At 43.7% G+C, this 24164-nt stretch overlaps 1 protein-coding gene across 3 annotated transcripts in view; it reads right to left on the bottom strand.

Annotated features, from left to right (window-relative positions):
- The window catches only part of HECW1 (HECT, C2 and WW domain containing E3 ubiquitin protein ligase 1), a 498317-nt gene that overhangs the window by 30211 nt on the left and 443942 nt on the right, over window positions 1–24164 (bottom strand). For all 3 annotated transcript variants that reach the window (XM_075315148.1, XM_075315147.1, XM_075315149.1), the window contains 4 exons: window positions 22523–22675; window positions 12018–12116; window positions 11752–11881; window positions 3372–3518 (listed from right to left, as the gene is read on the bottom strand). In XM_075315148.1, the coding sequence (XP_075171263.1) occupies window positions 3372–3518; window positions 11752–11881; window positions 12018–12116; window positions 22523–22675 (529 nt within the window). The remainder of the gene's footprint in view (window positions 1–3371; window positions 3519–11751; window positions 11882–12017; window positions 12117–22522; window positions 22676–24164) is intronic.

Below are 24164 nucleotides of genomic sequence, written 5' to 3'. Positions count from 1 at the left end.
CTATCGGGGTGGGGTTTTGGCCTTCGCGCCTCCACTACTCGAGGAGACGCTCGAGCGGGAACTTTTCGCGCCAAAGATGGCGGCTTCTGAAATTTTCTGGCCGGACACCTCCGGTGGTAACAAGGCGCACCTCTACACAATGGCAGAGCGGTAAGATCCTGTTCGTGACGCCAAGTTGTCGCGGGCGGAGGAGGGGACGCTGTGCTCTCCCACTGCTCGGGTCCGGCTGCCGCTGCTGCTGCGGCCGCTGCTGCTCGGTGGCTCGAGCGATGGGCCGGATCCCGGGGACTCGAGCGGCGCTCCTCGCCCGTGAGTGAAAAGGGGTTTGGTTTTGGGGATTTATTGTCCGTGACGCCACCCACGGTTGTGGTGATTTTTGGTGACACCACCGCTGCTCTGTATGGGGATCCCGGGAGCGGTGACAGGGAGCAGCAGAGTTGTTAGTTCTCCCCTCCGTGGGTAGGGGTTGGTTGTCCCGGGGCCCAGTGATGGGGTAGAGGATGAGGGATAGCAGGCCAGGTGCGGGGCCTGGTGAGGTGCAGGGTCGCGGGGGGGGCCGCGCTGTGCCTCACGGCACGGTGGTACTCACTCAGCCTGAGATGGTGACACAGTTCTCGGTAAAACACACGGCTGGAAAGACGGTTCCCACGGACGGCTGCTGTTGCTTTTCCCCGGTAGTTAACGGTGACTGTCTCTTTCCCTGCACCTTGTGTAATGTTGGTAGCGATGGGTTCCCACTGATAACCCGCTCCCCGAATTGGATATGGGCCGGAGGAGCCCCTCTTTGCCCGCAGGCGCTGGCCCTGAGAAACTGGTGCCTTGGCGGTGGCGGTGTGTCTCTCATACGGTTGGACGGTTGCCTTCAATCGGGACTTAGTTGTTTGGAAACCCGGAGGTCCCCTTCACTGACGGATTTGGCAAATTTACGGCGACTCCTAGCCTTGCCGGGATCCGAAAGGCCCCTGCCAATGTTGCTGGCTTTTCCTTGTGTACCGGTCCGTTACCGCCGGGTCACCACCCGTCAACGGTCCTCACGGCACCTCCGATAGGCCACTCCTGCAGACGGTCACCACCGTCTGCTAACCTTGCTGTCTCTGTCCGGGGCACACACCCGGACCAACTTCAGGCTCTTAAGCTGTCACTTTTCTCCTCACACTTGCTCCTCTACCACTCAACTCCTCTCACTTCCTCTAACTTCACTCTAACTGCCTGTGTTCTCCCTCCTCCAGGACTGTGAACTCCTTGGTGGGTGGAGACCAACCGCCTGGCTCCACCCCCTGGTGTGGACAACAGCCCCTGGGGAAGGCAACAAGGATTTCTGGTCTAGCTTTGATGTACCTAACCGGGGTGTAGGGTGTGGTGATGTCATTACCTGTGACCCCTAGCTTGTCCAGGGCGTCACAATGGCCCCCATATAGAATAATACACTCATAGTCTCTTACACAGAACGATGCCTCCCAGTGTGATCCCCTCCACATTTTGATGGCCCCTACAGCCCTCCACAGTATTATGTCCCCATAGCCCTCCACACATTATGATGTCACCCAAAATCCCCCCAAACAGCAAACAGTATGATGGCACCTTTCAGAATGATGCATGATGGCCCCTACAACCCAAACATATGGGAGGATACACCCACAACCTCACACAGAGTATAATGTCCCATACAGCGTCCTCAAACACAGTATTGTGCGATCATGACTCTCACAGTCCCCTTTTCTCTATGATAGCCACCACAATCCCTAACATAGAATGATGTCCCCACACAGTGTATGTGTGTGTGTGTGTGTATAAGATTGGAAGACTGGAAAAAAGTGTTATGGACAGACAAATCGAAGTTTGAGGTGTTTGGATCACACAGAAGAACATTTGTGAGATGCAGAACAACTAAAAAGATGATGGAAGAGTGCCTGACGCCATCTGTCAAGCATGGTGGAGGTAATGTGATGGTCAAATCTAAAAAAAATCAAATCTTTATTTTTATATAGCGCTTACATATTCCACAGCCCTTTACATACATCAGGAACACTGTCCCCATTGGGGCTCACAATCTAAGGTCCCTATCTGTATGTCTTTGGAGTGTGGGAGGAAACCGGAGACCCCAGAGGAAACCCATGGAAACACAGGAAGAACATACAAACTCCTTGCAGATGGTGTCCTTGGTGGGATTTGAACCCAGGACCCCAGTGCTGCAAGACTGCAGTGCTAACCACTGAGCCACCGTGCCGCCCTGGGGTTGCTTTGGTGCTGATAAAATGGGAGATTTGTACAAGGTAATAGGGATTTTGAATGAGGAGGGCTATCACTTAATTTTAATTTTGCAAAGCCATGCCATACCCGGGGGACAGCACTTGATTGGAGCCAATTTCATCCTACAACAGGACAATGACCCAAAGCACACTTCCAAATTATGCATGAACTATTTAGGGAAGAAGCAGGCAGCTGGTATTCTATCTGTAATGGAGTGGCCAGCCCAGTCACCAGATCTCAACCCTATTGAGCTGTTGTGGGAGCAGCTTGACCGTATGTTACGCAAAAAGTGCCCATCAAGCCAATCCAACTTGTGGGAGGGGCTTATGGAAACACGGGATGAAATATCTCCAGATTACCTCATCAAATTAACAGCTAGAATGCCAAAGGTCTGCAAAGCTGTAATTGCTGCAAAGGAGCATTCTGTGACGAAGGCAGAGTTTGAAGGAGAAAATTATTTCAAGCAAAAATCATTATTTCTAACCTCGTCAATGTCTGGACTATATGTTCTGTTCATTATGCAACTCATTTGATAAAGAAAAGTATGATTTTTCATGGAAAAGACAAAATTGTCTGTATGACTCCAAACTTTTGAACTGTAGTGTATGTCTTCCCCTCTTGGGCTCTCTTGCACGGTGTCCTCTCTGCGCTGCATGTTATCTGGATGTGCACCCTCGGACGCGCCCCGCTGTGCCGCACTGCCCTGGGTGCCACCACATGGCTAATTTGTATGCGATGCTCCTGAAGCGCACCACATGCAAATTAGCCATTTGGTAACACCCACTCAGCTAAAGTGGCTGAAACATCACGGCCAAGCCTCTCTGCTGTGGCTATGACTGGGTCCCGGACAGGGATTAATAAAGCTAAGTGATTACCCCGGGCCCCCCCTCTTCACCGGGCCCCATACACCAGTAAGGATAGTAATGACCTGATGACGACCCTGGTGATGTGTAATGCTTAATTTTCCAATAGTTGGTGCTGCACGTACTTTCTGTCAGCTTTTCCCCGATACAATATCTGATCCTTACTACTCTTTACTTAGAGAGACACTTTGTGACATTGTCTATAGCAGAAATCTAATTCAATTTCCACGTTTGCCTTTTTATGACAAATAAGCTTACCTCATAAAAGCCCCGTACAAGAGCTTCAGTCTGTTGAACCACCCCACGCTCCACTCGCCACTTCACCATTTTCTCAATATATTCTTTCTTATTTTTCTCGCTAACTTGCACATTTGCACCCCCTGACTTCAGCTCTCGCTCTGTGACCTGTCAGATGAAGAAAGCAAGAGAAGATGTTCACAATCGATGCTTCTTTCAAATTTATTATTTTTTACATTCTTATAATATTTCTCATAACAAAATATTCTACCTTATGAATGCAAACAGTAAACTTCTCTCAATCTCTATACCACAAAATATTGCTCCTGATGTAGATAGTGACTGTCGAAAAAAACCTCCCTAAGACTAGGTGCACACTTCGTCTTTGCACTTATCCTATAGTATACTGTAAATAGGGAGCTTTTCTCAACATATACTGTAAAATTTCCAGATGGAGGCCAAATATCTGTTCAATTGGCTTCCAATGGTCAGGTATACAACTACATACTGGTTACTTAAAGGGAATATGTCACAAGATTCTTGCTACAGAATCTGAGAGCAGAGACACTGATCCTAGCGATGAATCCCTTACTTTGTGGCTTGTAGTAATTTTGATAAAATCACAGGTTTATCTGCTACAGATCTAGCGTTTACCAGGTCTCTGAATGCTGAGCTTTATATATCCACACCCACACCACTGATTGGCAGCTTTCTCTGTACACTGTGTATAAGCAGAAAGCTGCCAATCAATGGTGGAAGCGGAGTAACACAGAGCTTATGAATATAGAGGACTACAACGCATCAGGTTTACTAGTCCTCTAGTGACAATCTGCTGCTGATAAAAATGTGATTTTATCAAAACTACAATAATCAGCCCAGTAAGTGACACATTCCTGGAATTAGGGTCTCTACCCTCACATTATTAGGTAACAAAAAACAGGTGATAGATTTCCTTTAACTTTCTTTTACAGAGGTCTACTGGAATGGATTGTATATGATGTGGTATACATTTATTTACAATAGGTCTCTAGGGTGGACCGACACCTCTGCCACTGTTGGGTACATACTTCCTGAACAGAGGCGGGCGCCTGACAATGTCACAATGTTTTGTTGGAGCATCCTGTTAGAGCTGTACTTCAGAAGTATTCATAGAAGTATTCCCTGATATTCACCATTTATTACAGCTCTAAGGCCCCTTTCACACGTCAGTGATTCTGGTACGTTTGTGCTTTTTTTTCTATGTACCAGAATCACTGACATACGCAGACCCATTATAATGAATGGGTCAGCTCACACATCAGTGATTTTTCACTGAACGTGTCTCCGTGCGGCGTACACGCGTGTCCGTGATTAACGCACACATGTCCATTTTTTTCTGGCATCACTGATGTCCCATGGACCACACAGTGGTGTGATCCGGGAAACACGTGCCAGAAAAAAACGTGCATATAAAATAAAAATCTTTTTTATTCACCCGGCTTAAGCCGCGCTCTGTGCAGCCTGTGCTGCCTGCTGCTTCTGAGCCAGCTCATTACTGTCATGCATATTCATGAATGCATGACACAGCCGACCCGGAAGCAGCTGCTGCGGGGGTCAGCGCCGGCCGGATGCTGCACCGCGGGAGCATTCAGCACCATGGAGAGCGGGCACAGGTGAGTTAATCTCTATGTGCAATCACGGACCACGGAGAACGGAGCCCGGATTGCACTTAGACAAACCCACGTGTGCCGTGAATCACGAGACACGGAGGGACATGTGCGCGTTTTACAAGTCAGTGAAGAACATCTGTGTTTTTCACTGACGTGTGAAACGGGCCTAATGCAGAGAGAACCTGACATCTGACACGTGCTCCCCCATCCCTGGGCCACATGTATCAGGTGCTGTCTGTATGAGCCCAGCCAGGTATGTCTGACTGTGAAATGCTGTGGCATTTCAGATAAAAACATACTTTTTTAAGCCAATGGGGAGTGAGCTGCTCTGTAGACTAGTCGGACAGGCGGGTCCCTAGTGGCTTCTCCTTGCCCGCTGCCCTGGATCGACAGGTCTCTGCCTACGTGCCATACAGGGAGAGACCTGCCATCACTGTCAGCGGGCGGAGAGAAGCCAAGTATACCTGAAGTTAACACTGCCAGTGCCTGATACATACTACCCATGCATTATAGACTAGGCAGCATGTATCAGAGGTCAGGTTCTCTTTCAGTTAACAAATTAATAAAAAAAATATACGACATGACATATGGTTTTGTTGTAGCTAACTATGTGAATGTGAATAGGAGCCAATGGCTATGTTTGACAACTGCCTATTGTTTGCCATTGCAATTCCAATTGTATTCACTTAAGAAAAAAAGCTAACTCCTGACTGACCAGTCTAATGCGGCATCTCATGATCTGTATCCATTGGGTTTTTAACGCTACAAAATTTCTGCACCAACCTTAGTTTACTTGCGTTTTTATTGCTTTTTTTGTGTGCGCTTCTGATGCTGCGTTTTTCTTGTGTATTTCACATTGCGTCTCTGGGCTCTGTTTGTTGTGTCATCCTTTTGGTTTTGAAACCTCCCGTTATTGACATCATTACTAGGTGAGGATTGCATGTATTTTTTGATGCGTTTATGCTGCATAAATGCATGTGCTTATTTCCGCACAGAAGAATGAGTTCACCAGCAAGATAAAGGGACATGATGCTGATTGGAATAACGCATTGCAAGAGAGTTTATGCTGAGTACAATGGAAGCCCAGAGGAGATCAGATTTCTATAAATCCCATCCACTTTGGTTGTACTTTAAAACACTGCGTTTTTGACTCATCACAAATAAAACTCATCGTGTGAGACACACAAACACGACCCTAAGATGCCCTGAATTTAAGGTTGACGACAAATAACCAAAGTCTTTCCTTGTTCATTGGGTAGCGTGTTCTCAGGGATTACCCTTTCCATTGTTTCTTTGTAAAAATAATAATTTGTGGATAACAAAGCACTAGCACTGCAGATATATAAAGCTATCAATAAATTTCAGTTCAGATATACTATTATTTACAAGTAGTGATGGGCAGACTCACAGATACCTGGGATCGGCACATCTAACCGGGTTTTAAGAAAAAGCCCTGTTCGGGCCCGGAATTAATCCCAGATACCTGGCCAGACGCCAGTCCCCAAATAAGTCAATAGAGATCCAAATCAGGCGCTTAAAATTGATGGTAATAGGGGTAGGGGGATTGGAGCAACTGCTTTATGCTTACCAGTCTCTGTACGGCTGTAACACTACTTCTGGGGCCACTCATTACCCTTATGCAAATCTGGTGCAGAAATTTCAGCACCAAATTTGCATCTCCTGGTAAAAAACGGCACAAAAACGGTGTAAAAACTGTTTTTGTGCGGTTTTTTTTGCGAGATTTATTGCTGAATCTTATACACCATAATCCTGCACCAAATCTCCATCTCCTAGCAAAACATCGCATCAACACAACATCAAAACCGCATTGTGTTTTGATGCTTTTTTTTTTTGCCAGAAGATGCAGATTTGTTGCAGGAATATGGTGCATAAATTTCAGCAACAAATTTGCATCATTTGGCAAATCAAATGCAGTTTTCTGCGAAGAGATTCAGGTCTGATTGAACTCAGTTCACCTGAGATGAGGGCACTGAATTCAATGAGGATACCTGAGGTCAGTATACCTGTGGTCACAGGTGGGGCACCATGGGAACCTCCAGCTGTGACCACACAAACTCAGGGACATCACTGCTCACAGCTGTAGCTAAGTCAGTCTCTGCCTGTAGCCACAGCTGGCGGTCATGTTCTGTGCTCGCATGCTGAGACTGCAGGATGTAGCAGAGCCGGAATTGTCCTGGAACCTTGTGTGGATTACATCGGACCTGGGTGTTTTGGGTGTTAATAAAGGGGTAAAACAAGATGATTTTTTGTATTTTATTTTATTTCATTTCACTTACAGATAGACGCCTCCCACTACTAATCTAGGGCTTAGTGGCAGCTGTGAGCTGTCATTTACCGCTCATATTACCCAGATTGCCACCGCACCAGGGCAATTGGGATGAGCCAGGTAAATGCAGGGATTGTCGCATTTAATGGATTTTGACAATTCTGGGTGTCTACAAGCTACTATTTTTAGGGGAAGCCCAGTAACCATGGGTCTCTCCAGCCTGAGAATACCAGCCCCCAGCTGTCGGCTTTCTCATGCCTGGGTATCAAATTTGGGGGGGGACCTCACACCATTTTTAAAATTATTTATTTAAAATAATATTAAAAAACCTGCATGGGGTCCCTCTTATTTTGATACACAGCCAAGATAAGCGCACAGCTGGGGGCTACAACTGAATCTGAATCCAGCTTTATCTTTGCTGAGTATCATAATAAGAGGGTAACCTACACTAATTTTTATATTTATTTATTTTTACACCACTATAAAGATGCAGACAGCTTGTGTGATTCCAAGCAATCACAGACGCTATCACACAGGCTGGGGTCGAAGTCAGACTGCAATCAATCAGAAACGCTGTGACTGCTGGTGGACGGGGGGAAGCAGTGAATATGTATGAGGGTAATGAGTGGCCCCAGAAGTAGTGTTACAGCCGCGTGGGAGACTCTAAGTATAACACTGCTGCTCAAATCCCCTAACCCTTTTTAACACCATTTTAAAGCACAATATTTGGGTTGCCATAGACTTATATGAGGAATGGCATCCGGGCAGATATTTGGGTTTAATTCTGGTCCTGAACCGTTTTTTTTCTCCCTAAAATCAGGCTGGATCCGCCAATCTCGAATATCTGCAGATTAACCCATCTCTATCCAAGATTAATAACTGCACCACATTTTGATCATTTGAGAAGGATTATTTTGTTCCCAACAGAAGACAGAATAATGCTAAACCTGTCATTTTGACCAAATTTTTTTCAGTTGCTACATAGTTATGTGTCGCCCAGGGAATCGGGTACTCGGTCCCGGGCAGTGTATAACTGGGGAATGTCACTTTGGTGGCCATTACCCAGTCCCGTGCCCTGGTGCTTTTTTTAATGGGGAGTATTTACAGGGGAGAATAAAGTAATTTGTGTGACACTACCTGCAGGTTGTGGTTAATATGGGGAAACCGCCGCTGCTGGATTGGGTACCCCTAAGGCTGGTGGTAATGGCAGCTATGGTGGTAGGCCAGGTAGGGCTGAGCCCGAGGAGTTGTATGACAGAGTTTGTTGCCGTTAATAATGGAGGCCACACCGTGAGTTGTAGTTAACAGTCTCTACTCACTCGTGGGCCCTTGGACGGCTGGTTCAGGTCCCTGTAGTTCCAGTGCCAGTTGATGACTCGGTTGCTCTGTCCCCGGCACCCTCAGTGTGGTTGGGTCCCTGTAGTGGGGAGCAGTTTGGGGCCCGACTGTCCTTTTTTTTTGTGGCAGTCTCCTTGTCCATACGGCGGGCAGTGTGGACCCTGTAGGGCTGGTCTGTGTCCCGAACCCTGATCCTTGCTTTATTGCTGGTGTCCCCGGAACTGTAGGTAAGTGAGGTCCGTGGAGGTCCCCTCCCTGTGCAGGTATTTTCCAGACCATATGAAACTGGCTTCTGACCTAGGGCCCTGTGCCCCGTTGGTGCTCTGGTCCCAGCGGTACTTGGGTGTACCTGCCCTGGCGACCACTCTCCTGTACCCCCGGGGTCACGGTTACACAACCCAGCTCTCAGGCACCTCTCCTCTCTACTACTCCTTACTAACTCTTGACTGACTAACTGCTGTCCCCTCCCACCAGGCTGTCTAGTCCCCTGGTCTGGCTCCGCCCTCTAGGTGGCCATTCCTTTGTGTCCGACCAGCCAATTACCCCTGTTGTGGAGTGGAAACTGGGATTTTTGGTGTGTGTGGGTGATGCTGGCACAGGTGTTCCAGGTCCCTGGGGGTAGGCCCTGCATGCTGGTGAGGATGCAGTACCTAGTAGTGCCCTGAGTGGCTCAGGGGCGCTACAGTTACAAAGGTTGGAAAAAGACCTAGGTCCATCTAATTCAAACTTCTTCCACCAATGATATATTTTTGTCACTAAATTATCTATAACCCACAATATTGTGTGTACTGAGGAAATCATCCAGCCCTTTTTTAAAAGCTGTTATAGTATCTGCCATTACTACCTCTTGTGGTAGGGCATTCCACAGCCTGACTGCTCTAACTGTAAAGAACCCTTTCCTATTTAGCTGCTGGATTGGCTTTTCTTCCACCAACAGTGAGTGCCCCCTGGTCCTTAGTATTGTCTTTGCAAGGAATAAGTCATGTGCCAGTCCTTTATATTGACCACACATGTATTTATACATATAAATGAGATCTCCTCTGAGACATCTTTTTTCTATGCTAGAAAAGCTTAGTTTTATCCAGTTAGCCTTTGGGTGAAGATTATATTTGCATCTATTATTTACAAGGGACTTAAAAATGCAGCCATTAGGCTCACTGCTGGGATCTGCACCAGTTTAAAAACACTGTAGATGGGTTGTTGTTCCATACTCTAACCTTGTGTTTTGCAAATCGGATTGAAGCCCTAGAACTGTGTTCCCTGCGACCCCTAACGTCTTAAAACTTCCCAACGTCATATGTTAGTCATTAAGGATTTTCCATACTTTAACATTTGACTAGGGATCTGTGAAGAAGAATGTCGTTTAAGATCAAGGGTTTATTTGTAAAAAATCTGTTTTATTGGCTTCACAAAAGAGTGTGTAGAAAAACAGAATAAAAAGCCTTCCAGTAAAAGTGCAGAAAGGCAGCAGTCTGCCAAGAATACCATGGAGTTGATGGCCCTTATAACAGTGTGCAGAATATTAGGCAGATGTTTCTGCATAAGAGTGCAGGAGCCTATGGGAAGGGTAGTATGATATTTCATGATGTAAGGGTTCTAAATATGTTGAATAAATGTGAAAACAATAATGTATCAGGTTGTACATAATTCTATTATTTATACTTTTATTACATTTGATCTATGAGTTCCATGTATATAGTCATTTTGATTTTTTTTTAACAAGTATCAAAGTTTGCAGGAATATGCAATAATATCCAGAGTCTACGGTATATTGAGTATTTTCCTTCTTTTTTTATTTTCACAGTGTACAGAGGCCCTTATTATGGTCTCATAGATAATTTGTGTGCCATATTATGGTACATCCGTGAGAAACCATATTCTCCTTGCACATTCCCTATTCAAAAGTTTATTTCTCATAGATTCATACTGAAAACCTCTGTATGGTACAGCAACCAAGAATTCTAGAAGTGCCATAGTATGCACTCACACCACGTGGATCGGTAATACCCGCACCATGTGGATAGGGAAGAGTACATGAGGCCTTAGTCTGGCCACATTTAGTATATATATATTTTAATGTAAATGTTCATAACTGTTTGTGTTCAATATATAGTTTCAAACAGGCATACAGATAGAAAAAGAAAACTAGTTAACAGATCATGTGAGTCCTACACCTAACATATATGAACACATATGAATTAGTCAATTACCTGACTATATTATTAATATATAAGTACAGCGCATAATATAACAATTTATGTACAGTATATAATATATATATATATATATATATATATATATATATATATACATACACACATATTGCATGAGACCATAGCCCAAGCCTACAATATCTTATAAAATACTGGTTCAGTCCATCGGGAGCCAACCACACAATTCTGAACAAAACATGGCAAACACATTTCAGTACCCAACACATCACTATATCCTAAGTGTAAAGATATTTATTAACAATAATGTACCTGACTTTCCAAAGAATGTATAGAGACTGTCTGATCAAGGGGTGCAATACACAAATCTGTAATAATATGGTTATAAAATCTGGACCCAACTGTACCTTCATGTACCTCTAATTCTCAAATTTGGAGCACCACTAGTTTTCCTCTGATGGATTTAAAGGGAATCTGTTACCAGGATTTCCCTACCCCATCTGAGAGCAGCATAATATAGAGACAGAGACCCTGATTCCAGCGATGTGTCACTTACTGGTCTTCTTCCTGCAGTTTTGATCTGAGCTGTGTACAACCCCACCTAGATAATTGATTTGCAGCTTTTTGTGTATACTGTGCATAGCCAGAAAACTGCCAATCAGTGTTGGGCCAGGGCTATACAGGGCTCATATGGAGACCTACATGGCAGCAGGTTTACTAGTCCTCTAGTAAAATTTATCAGGCACCCATTGATTCTTTTCGTGAATTCGATGTCTCAAAGCACAAGATAATTACAGAATTGTAATGCAAACCCTTTAAGATGCAATGTATAGATGAAATGTTGACTGTGTTAGGTCTGACAATGTCAGGAATTTTAAGTGGCTAATATACGACAAAATATAAATAGTTTTATAAGTTCAGATATAGCTTTAGTAGTAACCTTATGTTCTACCAACCTGACCAAACACTTCCTCATTTACTGTGAATGTTAGATCCAAAATGTCAGTGATGTCGTTGTCCTTCATCCACTGCAAACTTTGGTGGAATTCTTCATCTAAGTATTCGAGATCACTGAGATCACAGGGGCTAAAAAAGCAATAGTAATAGTAAGCAACGGGCTATGAGTCGTACAAAAATAGGCCCCATTACACAAGTATCATATTGTAAATTATATACACAGAATTATGGAGAATTTCTATATCACAAAAAGTGCTGTACTCACAGTCTTAAAAGAGCCTTATAGAATGGTCGTGTGAAAAAGGCATCTAGAAGATACTGATGGATGAGGGCAAGGCCAAGGATACGACCACTGAACCGGAACCTGCACAAAGGCAAATCTCTGAGTAAATAAATATTCATCTTCTGTATTAGTTTAGAGATATTTATGCAAAAGAAGAATAATGAAGGAACAAGAAAATGAGTCACAAGAAAGGGAGGGTTCAGGAGAATTTAATTGCCATGTGGGGATATTTAAAGGGAATCTGTCAGCAGGTTTTTGCTATGTAAGTTGACGACAGCATGCTGTGAGGGTTAATGTCTCGGTCTTCTCCCTGCTGTTTTGAGACTAGTGACAGCCTTAGGACTGGAGCGTCCCATCTCCATCTTGACTCCTTATTTAAACGAGGTTTCCTTTCTTTTGGCGTGTCATGAGTTAATTTCAGGTTTTGTTGTCAGCAGCTCTGAGCAGTGTAGGTCAGCTGTAGCTGCTTTGGGTCCACGCTCATTCAGGTTAAATACTGGAGCCTTTCCAGCAGTCCTTGCTGCTGTTAGAATCCATTTCTATTTTGGCCAGCCTGGTGGAAGGCACTGCTGAGGTTTTCTCCTGTGCCCATCCACCTGCTACTATTGAGTCCATCTGCTATAGTGAAGTTTTGATGAGTTGTATCCTTCTGTTTATTCCCCCTGTCTATCTTTCCTTTCCCTCCATTTTAATTAGTTGAGTGGCGAGTCTAGTTTACTCGTCAGCCTACTCACTAGGCAGGGTGAGTTTAGGGCTAGCTGAGGGACCCATTTATCCTGCCACCAACAGATTGAAAGAACCTGTATAGGGACGCTAGGGAGCTTAGGAGTCAGCCTGAGGTGACTGCAGGAGATGCCCCCTCATCCCTCTCTCTAGCGGCAGGGACCTCCGTTGTATTGTGACCCTGGCGTTTCCCCCTTTTTTGGTTGTGCGTCAGACGCCTGTTGGTTTGATCGCGTGTGTCACACAGTATATACGGAGATATTCTACTCTGTGCATGATAGTAAAAGCATTGAATTCAGGGATGCCTGTATTGTCAAGGTCCAATCTGTTGTTTATTTGCTATGTTTGATTAACCAGCAGGATTTATCATTGCTCAGACTACAATGTCATGTGCAGGGCAGTCTAGCACACCTCTTGCTGTGAGTGATACCTCACTGTCAATCTCTGAAGAAAGACTGGTGTAGGTGGGGCTGCTCCCCAGACTCTGCTACATGACTAAAGTTAAAAATTCTGATTGTGTCAGAATGACTGCACCCAGTAATCTAAGTGATACTTTGTTGGATTCAGGATCTCTTTGTCTACATCATGCTGCTCTCAGATGAGGTGGCAAAAACCTGCTGACAGATTGCCTTTAAAGAGGACAGGATAAGACATCAATATTAAATTGGTGGTAGTCCGACACCCAGCACCACACATAAGCTGTTTGTATTGGTGGCAGAGGGTGGACATAAACTTTGTATGATATGATGTAGGAGCTGATCTATTACACCTGGCAGCCGCCAATAACAGTGTTACTCTTCGTAGTAAATAAAATCCATTTGTGACATTTTATCTTAGTAGGATTTGCCAAAGAAACTTCAGATTGATGTGATATGTGACCCATTATAACAGATGTGTTGTCCACATTACTTGTCAATATCTGCTTCAACAGCAGCGTGTTGTATAAAGTGAACTACCTGGAAAATGCCATGAAATTGCCACTTATTTTAATAACATGAATGGCAGCCAATATTTCTAGAAAGTCTTGGGAGGAACATAGAGGGCTAATTATGTGCTTTTGTGAATTAATGAGCCAATCTGGCTTTCCATACGTTAAAAAGTAAGATTTATGACTTTACGGTCAGTGTACTAACGATTAAGCAATTCTTCTGACCCCAGCCGTAAAAGCTGTGTACTGTAGACCCTGCCGTACCATGTAATGATGACATATGAGCTTCGGGGCAATTAAATCTCATATGTTTGCATTGACAAATGATCACAAATGGACACACTGCTTTAATTATTGGACATAAGATATTAATTATATCTATATATTATATTAATAATTATTGGACTTTAGAATGTCAGGTAAACAGAACGATAGTGCGAACAGAAAATCTTTGCGGTGCGGCCATCTCGGGGAACACTGGCAGGATTGTGTTTGTCGTACAGCTGGAAAATAAAGTCACGTGTCCTGCCAGAGAAAACTAGTAGGAATGTCATCTGCCATAAAATAACATACAAATGCTGACATTGTGCGGCTATAGATATATTTGTGCATAAAAGGTGATATACTAATCTGTTTTCTTCGTTGCATTTCAATACAGTACTAAAGGGAAATTCCATCATTATGATTGGCTACATACTGTCTCTGTGAAATGTATAATCTTGCTTCTTTCCTAATGTCTTTAAAATCATCAATGCATATTATAATTTATAAGTGATACAGCAGGTCCATATGAATATGCAGGACTCACATCAGACACGTTTTGAGCGATACACTCTTAGGGGCACTTTACACACTACAACATTGCAAGCCGATTGTAGCGATGCCGAGTGCGATAGTCCCCTCCCCCGTCGCACATGCGATATCTTGTGATAGCTGCCGTAGCGAAAATTATCGCTACGGCAGCTTCACATGCACTTACCTGCCCTGCGACGTCGCTCTGGCCGGCAAACCGCCTACTTCCTAAGGGGGCGGGTCGTGTGGCATCACAGCGACGTCACACGGCAGGCGGCCAATAGAAGCAGAGGGGCGGAGATGAGCGGGACGTAAACATCCCGCCCACCTTTTTCCTTCCGCATTGCAGGTGGGACACAGGTAAGGAGATGTTCCTCACTCCTGCGGCTTTATACACAGCGATGTGTGCTGCCACAGGAACGAGGAACATCATACCTGTTGCTGCAGCGACATTATGGAAATGCCCGACACTACACCGATCATACAATTTCGACACTTTTGCGCTCGTTAATCGTAGTAAAAAGGATTCACATACTCCGATGTCGACAACGACACCGGATGTGCGTCACTTTTGATTTGACCCCACCGACATCGCAGCTGCGATGTCGTAGTGTGCAAAGTACCCCTTAGACTTGGTGAATGTGAACAACTGATGTAACTGCAGTGTTGAAGTAACCGATCAATTGATTGGTAAATCAGAACATATGACAACCAGTTGAACCACACCTATGCGATATACTGCCAGAACCAGAATTTAAAATACAGAAAATAATCTACAATAATTAAAATAAACAAAAAAAAGTGCAGTAAATACATACGTGGACAATATAAAAAATACAATAATTGTACAAAAATATACTGCAAAAATTAAATACTATCAAAAACATATAAAAAACATAGCAATAACAATTTACAATGAGAGTTTAAATAGAATAGAGCATGTATCAATAGTGTAACATTACCTCGTTTCTAGTATTTAAACCCAGTGGAGCTTCAGTACCTAACATAAAAATCCAATATGCTTCTCTATTTCTCAGCATGAATTCTCTGTCCCCACCACGGGTGCATTTATTTATGGATTCAATTGCAAAAACCCGGAAACTTTTCGTACTACGGTTATGATAATGAAATGTTTAGCGGCATTGGACACATTTTTATTGGAATTGTCTGAAATATCATATAAATGTTCCCTTATCCTACATTTTAACCTTCTAATAGTGGATCCAACATATTTGAGCTTACATTCGATACGTAAGATAACACACACTACATGATCAGAATTACAGTTTAAAAATGTACAGATCTTATATTTTTTTACTATCATCATGGTTTACAAAATGTTGTGTTTTCAGAGAAAAAGTGCATGTTCTTCAGAGACATTTATAATATCCCACAGTAGTTAACCATGTAGAATTATATTAATTTTTTCATGACATTTCAATAAACTAGGGGATAATGATTATCTAAAGGCCCCGTTACACGCAACGACATAGCTAACGATATGTCGTCAGGGTCACGAAATTTGTGACGCACATCCGGCATTGTTAGCAACATCGTTGTGTGTAACAGCTCCGAGCGAGTGTTAACAATCAAACATACACACCTAATCGTTGATCGTTGACACGTCGTTCATTTTCAAAATCTCGTTGGTCGTTGTGGATGTAGGTTGTTCATCGTTCCTGAGGCAGCACACATCGCTACGTGTGACACCCCTGGAATGACGAACAACAGCTTACCTGCGTCCTCCGGCAACGAGGTGGGCGTGTCGTTAATGCAGCTCGTCACCGCCCCTCCGCTTCTATTGATCGGCCGCTGTGTGACGCACAATATCACTAACACCCATCACATGTACTTACCTTCCTAGTGACGTCGCTGTGGGCGGCAAACAACCTCTTCGTTAAGGGGGAGGTTTGTGCGCCGTCACAGCGACGTTGCTAGGAAGGTAAGTACATGTGATGGGTGTTAGTGATATTGTGCGCCACGGGCAGCGATTTGCCCGTGATGCACAAACGACGGGGGCGGGTGCTTTCACGAGTGACATCGCTAGCAATATTGCTGCGTGTAAAGCCCCCTTAAGAGTCGGCGCTCTTCTAGAGACTATTCTCATACCTTTATTTAGGATGGCATGTACAATGGGGTCCTCCCTCTGCACATGCAAATTTTCTCTATTTTTGAAATACATTTGAATGAACTACTATAAGTGAGCACCAGGTAGGCATATTTAACCCCTCCTTTGTTTTGACTTGATTGCTGCTATTTATTAAGGTGTCCCTATTTTTAGTATCAGCAATCTTTCTAGCTTTCGACCAAGAGGGATCATATCTTTGTTTTAAATGATTTTGAATAGTTTTAGACTTTTGTTCAAAAGATTGAACAATACTGCAATTCTTTTTGCACGTATATGTGTGCTGGATGGAAACTGTCAGCATTTAATATCGTATGCCCTGCTGTGGGCTTGCGAAATGATTCACTCTTTACTGTCTCTCCATGATAACAACTAAGTTGTAAATCTAAGAGGGTAATAATATTGGAGTAAAACGTATATCTGAAACGAATATTCGCATCATTAGTATTCATGTAAGATATGAAATCCAGAAAGTCACTTGTGTCACCCTCCCATACGAGAATCACGTCGTCTATAAACCTTGCATACCATATTATACGGTGGAGAAATGGATTATTAATGTTGTATATAAAGTTTTCTTCCTACCAAGCCATGAGCAAATGGCCACGGCTGGTGAGAACTTCACACCCATCGCCACACCATTACATTGCACAATTTTTTTTTTATCGAACATAAAATAATTATGGGCAAGTAGGAATGCAAGAACAGAATGAATAAAGTCACATAATTCCACCGTATAATTACTTACTGTATTTTTTAAGATGATAATCAACTGCCATCAAGGCAATATTTTGTGGTATGCAGGTGTATAACGAGGTGACGTCGCATATGAGCCATGTCCATTGTTCAGACAAGACTACTTTATCAAACAATTCCAATGTGTCTCTTAAGACCTGCAAAAAACCTGGAATTCACCACACTAGCGGCTGTAAGGAAACATCCAAATGCTCATTGCTAGATCCTGTACCCAAGACAACAGATTTCCTGCACCATTTCTACACCTATTAGCTAAATTAGGTTACTTGCATTTTTAGTGCAGTTTTGATGCTGTGGTTTTTGTCTCTTTTTGGTATGTTATGTTTTAAATAAAGCTAGTTTGTTTTTGATTCTTCCTGACCTTTGGCTTTGAGAAAACGTAATACAGATGTTTGTTTACATGCGTTTTTAGTGCATTTTTGCAGTGGAAACAAACTAAAAATGTGTTTTTTTCCTTTGGAAATTCTGCATTTGATTCAATTACATAGGGAAAATCAGCACATAAAACGGTCACGGGGTATGAAATGACAGAACAGGGGCTTCTAGGCTGGCCCTCAGACTTGGGACCCTGCGCTGTCCCTTATCTCCGAGGTAGGCTTGATGGTAGCCAGGTCTGAGCCCCCAACATGAACCTGACTCCTATCCAAGCCCTGATCTTACTCCCCTCCTTGTGGCGGGCTGGAAACACATAAACAAAACACCACTGAGATGACACGGACTAGGGAGAATGAAAACTTGTACACACTGCACTCAAACACAAAGGAGTGACTATATGTGTACCGGGGAATAAAGAGAAAGGAAGAAAGTAAACGCACAACAGGGGAATTACCACACCACGCAAAATCGCAGCTACAGATCACCATGAAATGGATCACCTCAAAGACCAAAATTTCTGGAGCTAAACTGAAGCTATAATCGGCGTTGAATAGTAAGATCCAGAATCTTATATAGGGAGGAGATGGCTGTGATTGGTAATTAGCATCCTGAGCTCCTAGCAGAGTTCCCCAGGTCAGCAGGAATTAACTCCTGCAGGACTGAGGAACACAGCACATGCATTAGCCAATGCCCAGCTCAAGCTGAACAACTACGAGGCATCAGGTTGCCTGTCAGGCTCTGCAGTGTGAACAGAGCCTGACACCGATGAGACACCTAGTGAGTCTGGACATGAACACCGCATGACAAAAACTCAGCGTACCCACAAAAGAAATTGTCATGTTGTGAGTTTAAAAAATTCACCGTAGGTCAGTTTACGCAACATATAAAAGCACAGTGAACAGGAGATTTCAACAAATCCAATCCAGTTTACTGGATCTGTAATCTGCCGCATTCTTGCACAGCCAAATTACACAGTGTAGAACACTCCCAAAAAACTCAGTCTCAGTTCAGAATCCTAGGAACTGATTCATCAAAGTGTTTAGGCCAAGAAAGTGGTGTAAAACCCCATGAAAAGTCACAAAATGCAAATTTGAACACAAATTTTGTGACCTTTTTACTAAAACAGGCAGAAATGGGGAAAGCCCTGGTGTGGCAATGTCCACCAAACTAATTGAAAATGGTGCCATTTCTTACGCCAGAAATGTTACTCCAGACTCCTGGAGCTGAGTATGTGGAGCCAGATAAGACAAGGTGTGGCGAAGCCTACACAACAAATTTATCATAATTTATGCCAGAAAATTGTTGTAAACTATGCCACAAATGTACGCAAAGTCCTGTTTAGAGTCACATTTCTGAGTGAGGTGCATTGCAGTTGCAAGATGAGCCTAAAGCGGGCTTTACACGCTGCAACATTGCTAGCGATATCACGAGCAATAGCACCTGCCCACATCGGTGGCGCGTCATGGGGTGATCGCTGCCGCAGCGAACAATATCGCTACGGCAGCGTCACATGCAATTACCTGTTCACCGAAGTCGCTGTGGCCGCCGAACAATCTCTCCTTTAAGGGGAAGGTTCGTTCGGCGTCACAGCGGCGTCACTAAGCGGCCTCCCAATAGAAGCGAAGAGCGGAGATGAGCGGTCGGAACATCCCGCCCACCTCCTTCATTCCTCATTGCCGGCGGCTGCAGGTACGATGTTGTTCCTCGTTCCTGCGGTGTCACACATAGCGATGTGTGCTGCCGCAGGAACGACAAACAACCTGCATTCCAAACGAGGAACGATTTTTTTAAAAATGAACGACGTGTACACGGCGAACGATTTGACATCTTTTTGCGATCGTTACTGAACGCAAAAAGGTGTCACACACAACGACATCGCTAACGAGGCCGGATGTGCGTCACCAACACCGTGACCCCGAAGATATCTCGTTAGCGATATTGTTGTGTGTAAATGGGCCTTTAATCATTAGAAGGAACATGCTTCTTTATCAATGTGGTGCATCTTATTCCAGCGCTCCCTTCCACAGGATTTGTGTGCAAAATGTCATATCATAATTACATGTTTTGAATTACGTTACATTATTGTATCAATACTATACTCCTGTCTTACTTGTGAATTTATAAGTGAATTAAAGAGAACCTGACGGGTCAGTTCTGTATGCTCCCAGAACCATGAGCGGTTCTGGGTTCATATTTCTAATCCCTGCCTAACTGTTCCTGTATATAGTAGCATAGATAAAGGGATCTTTAGAAAAAGCATTTCTAAAAATCCTTTATTATATGCTAATGAGGCAAGGGACTAGTCGCAAGGGCGTTAGATCCCCTTGCTAGTCAGCCTCCTTAGTATGTAAGCACACCCCTGTGGGCATACTAACATGCTAATGAATACACAGCGTCAGAGGCATGGTCGCTCTCACCTCTGCCGCCACCGCGCCCAGCGCTGGATTTCAGCTCAGTGCACATAATCAGAAGACCCGAACTTCAGATCATGCGTACTATGAAGCCGGGTGTACGCGTCCCGGCTTCAAACAGGTGTAGTGCGCATGACCGTCATGGGATGTTCTGATCATGCGCACTGAGACAAAATCTAGCGTCAGGCACGGTGGCCGCAGAGGTGAGATCAACCATGCCTCTGACACTGCGCATTCATTAGCATGTTAAAACACCCACAGGAGAGTGATAAGGGGGAAGACTAGCCAAGGGAACTAACGCCCTTGCTACTAGTCCCTGCGCTCATTAGCATATTATAAAGGATCTTTAGAAATACTTTTTCTAAAGATCTCTTTATCTATGCTACTAAAGCCTGGGCCTGTTAGGCAGGGCTTAGAAATATGCACCCAGAACCTTTCTTGGTTCTGGGTGCTTACAGGACCTGACAGGTTCCCTTTAATTCACTTCTAAATTCACAAGTAAGAGGACTTTTGTTTTCTGAAAAGATACATTTTATTACAATTAAATTACTTTATTCGACAATCTAAAACTTCTGATAGGGTGTAAAATAACTGCAGGAAACTCTGGAATCTCACAAGAACTGATTTACGATACCGCTCCTCTAATAAAAGATGCCTGCATTCATAACTCCATGTGGACGTGGTAGCTATTAAAGTTGATGCAAATTGAATGGTAGTACCAGGCCCACTGGCCCCATCAGTGATTGCTGGATGTGAGGCCTGAGAACAGTCTCTTTCCTGACTACATCTGTGGCTCTTCTTTTTTGTCGCTGATCTGAAGCGATGTCACAGTTGTTCTAATCAAAATAACAGCCATGGACATAGTGACGTAAAAGGTTGTCAAGGATCCAATCAATGGCCTACCCCGGAATGCCATCTAATTCCCCCCTACCCATCCCTGGTTGCCTCCGTGCAACCCTCCATGGTCCCACCTCCCACCCCCCCACTTCTCTCTCTCCTCCCCGTTCCTATCTTCCTTTTTTACTCTCTGGTTCTGGTTGTATGGAACCCTAGTTTTGAGGATTAAAGAGTAATTTGGTAGGTTGACTCTATACGTATTGGGTATTGATTAACCTAAAAAAGTTGCAACACGGATCAGACATGATTGTTGGTGGTTTGATAGAAAATATGAATCATAATGAAAGGTTATACTACCACTTGTTAGGCCGGCATCACACGGTACGATCTATCGTGCGATTGCACGTGCGATCGTACCGGCCCCCATCGTTTGTGCGTCACGGGCAATTAGTTGCCCGTGTCGCACAAAGTCATTAAACTCCCGTCACACGCACTTACCTCCCTGATGACGTCACTGTGGGCGGCAACCATCCTCTTCCTGAAGGGGGAGGGACGTTCGGCGTCACAGTGACGTCACACAGCGGCCGCCCAATAGAAGCGGAGGGGCGGAGATGAGCGGGACGTAAAATCCCACCCACCTCCTTCCTTCCGCATTGCTGGCGGGACGCAAGTAAGCTGTGTTCGTCATTCGCGGGGTGTCACATGGAGCGATGTGTGCTGCCACGGGAATGCCGAACAACTGGCGCGCAGAAGGAGGACCGACATTTTAAAAATGAACGATGTGTCAACGAGCAACGATAAGGTGAGTATTTTTGCTCGTTCACAGTCGTTCTGAGGTGTCACACGGTACGATATATCGTACCGTGTGACGCCGGCCTAACAGCATTATTCTCTTTGTGTATTATTGCCAATGATACCTGAAATTCTTCTTTTTGTACTGTAACTTCCTATAATAAAAATTGATTGGATAAAAAAAAAAAAAGGATCCAATCAACGGCCAAAGTTTATTGATGTGGTATATGGACTGGGTCCTACAAACTCTAGTTGCTTTATATTTATAGAAAATGCATTAGTGGAGGCTCAGTTTTCTTAACCTCCTTACTTAGAGCTCCAAAAAGTCTATGCAATCTGAGGCTACAAAACAACTTATGGATGTTTTAACACTTAAAGAGCATGATGCAAGGAGTCAATAATTAAATGTATTTGTTAATTCTAATTGAAAGCAAGTTATGTTTTGTTTGGTCTATTGAAAGGAAAACCCAACCCATGTCAGGACATCACAGTATCTTGACACCCACTTTTGACTTACTATTAGATCATCCACCTAATGTCCAGTGCTGGTGGCCATTCATGCTCAGTCCCATAGCCTGGTTACTCGTACAACAAAGTGATTATTATTACTAATAAACAAGAATCAACACATTAAAAACTAACAAACTACATTAATATGTAATTCTGGGAAACTTCTGTCAAGATCGTTATTTGTCAGACTAAAAAACAAAAATATGACAGGAACAATTGGTCTTAAGATAATATTTACCATTCAAGATGGTTTTCCACAAATGCAGACATCGGGCTAATCTGCACAGTATATGTGTCATTTGCTGAATACTCAAATAGGCCATAATATGGATTGAACAGCTCTTGAGAAAGAAGAAAGAAAAACTCTCTTGATGGTCCACTGTAGTCCAACCTGAAATAGAAGTTCAAATCGTCAAACAACCCATAACTCAATTTTATTGGTGCATTGCTAATGCTTTATGATGTAGGATCTTGGAATGACCTGTATGATCTTCTGACTTTTACATTACATTTCTTAAGCATAAAAATGTAAAATAACCATCATGGAAGGCTTTAGAATGGCATGGGTGACCTTGGTCATCCTTATTAGCATGTACAGTACACTGGCATGAAAGTACATAGTCTGTGATTGGCACACTCATACTTGCCATTTTGACTTAAAGAGGTTGTCCAATGAAATCAAGTTATCACCCATCCACAGGATAGGTGATAACTTATCGAGCAATGAAGGTCTGTCCGCTGGCATCCTCACAGATCACCAGAATGAGAATTCTTTTTTATCCCTTTAAGTATAGAGCAGCAGTGCACATGCTTGGCCTCCACTCCATTAATTCAATACCAGGTATGCGCGCTGACACTCCATTCTAATATTCATAAAAGTGCTTTGTTGGGGATAAAAATTCCCCATTCTGTGAATTGATGTGGGTCCCAGCAGTCAGACCTCCACTGGTCAATAAGTCACCATCATTGCCTATTCTGTAGATAGGTGTTAAAGGGGTTGTATGGTAAAATCAAGCTGAGTATTTAAGTGGGTTTTAGTGTAATATCTTTGGGGCCAGGGCTGAATAGGTAAACAATTTTTTTTGCTATGCCTAAAATTAACTGAAGAGATTTTATGGAATATTTACAATATATTCTGTATACGTGTTATGACTGATCCCTACCTCTCACATCAGAGCAGATAAACAGGAAAGGTGTGAACCCTGCAATCCACAGGTCACTATTCAGACTAGGAGAAGCCATAAATCTGACCCTGATTTATCCCTGCCTGACTGCAAAGGTTGGCAACCTGAGATTATGCAATGGCACCCCCATTCACTGTCGGCGGACCTTGAGTGTCCTTTACTGCGTCTTTAACTATAAACAAAATGTAACACAGAACAACAATATCCATAAAGGAAATGCACACAAGCAGAGGGTGAGACACAGGGCTAAGAACGTCTTCACACCGTTATACAAGGTAGATGGGGGAAAACGGAGGAAACCCTTATGAAATATGTGGAAACCCTCGAAATCCTAAAAGAAACTAAATAGGAGAAAACTGGGAATGGAATCACACAAACAAACTGCAGGGAAAAGTAATAGCAATAAAGCAATAACTCAGTAAGAATCCTAAACTGAGGAGCTGGGACTCCAGACAACCATCCATCTAGGAATATAGCCAGCACAGAAGGCTGGTGAGAGGTGAGTATAATAGCTCCATCCAAGATGTGATAAAACAAAATAGAAAAATGAGAACACCTGACCAACTGCAAACCACAGAAGGAGCAAGAATAAAAGAATCAGCAGCAGTGGAACAGAAACAAGGCTGTGGCTTGGCAGGGAAGAAAGCTGACCACACATCAAAAGGTCACCACAACAAGTCCAGAGACTGAGGCATG

The sequence above is a fragment of the Anomaloglossus baeobatrachus genome, chromosome 6 (assembly GCF_048569485.1).
Source record: "Anomaloglossus baeobatrachus isolate aAnoBae1 chromosome 6, aAnoBae1.hap1, whole genome shotgun sequence".
NCBI classification, from domain to species: Eukaryota; Metazoa; Chordata; class Amphibia; order Anura; family Aromobatidae; genus Anomaloglossus; species Anomaloglossus baeobatrachus.
The sequence above is the reverse complement of the archived record's forward strand: the minus strand, read 5'-3'. Positions and strand labels throughout refer to the sequence as shown.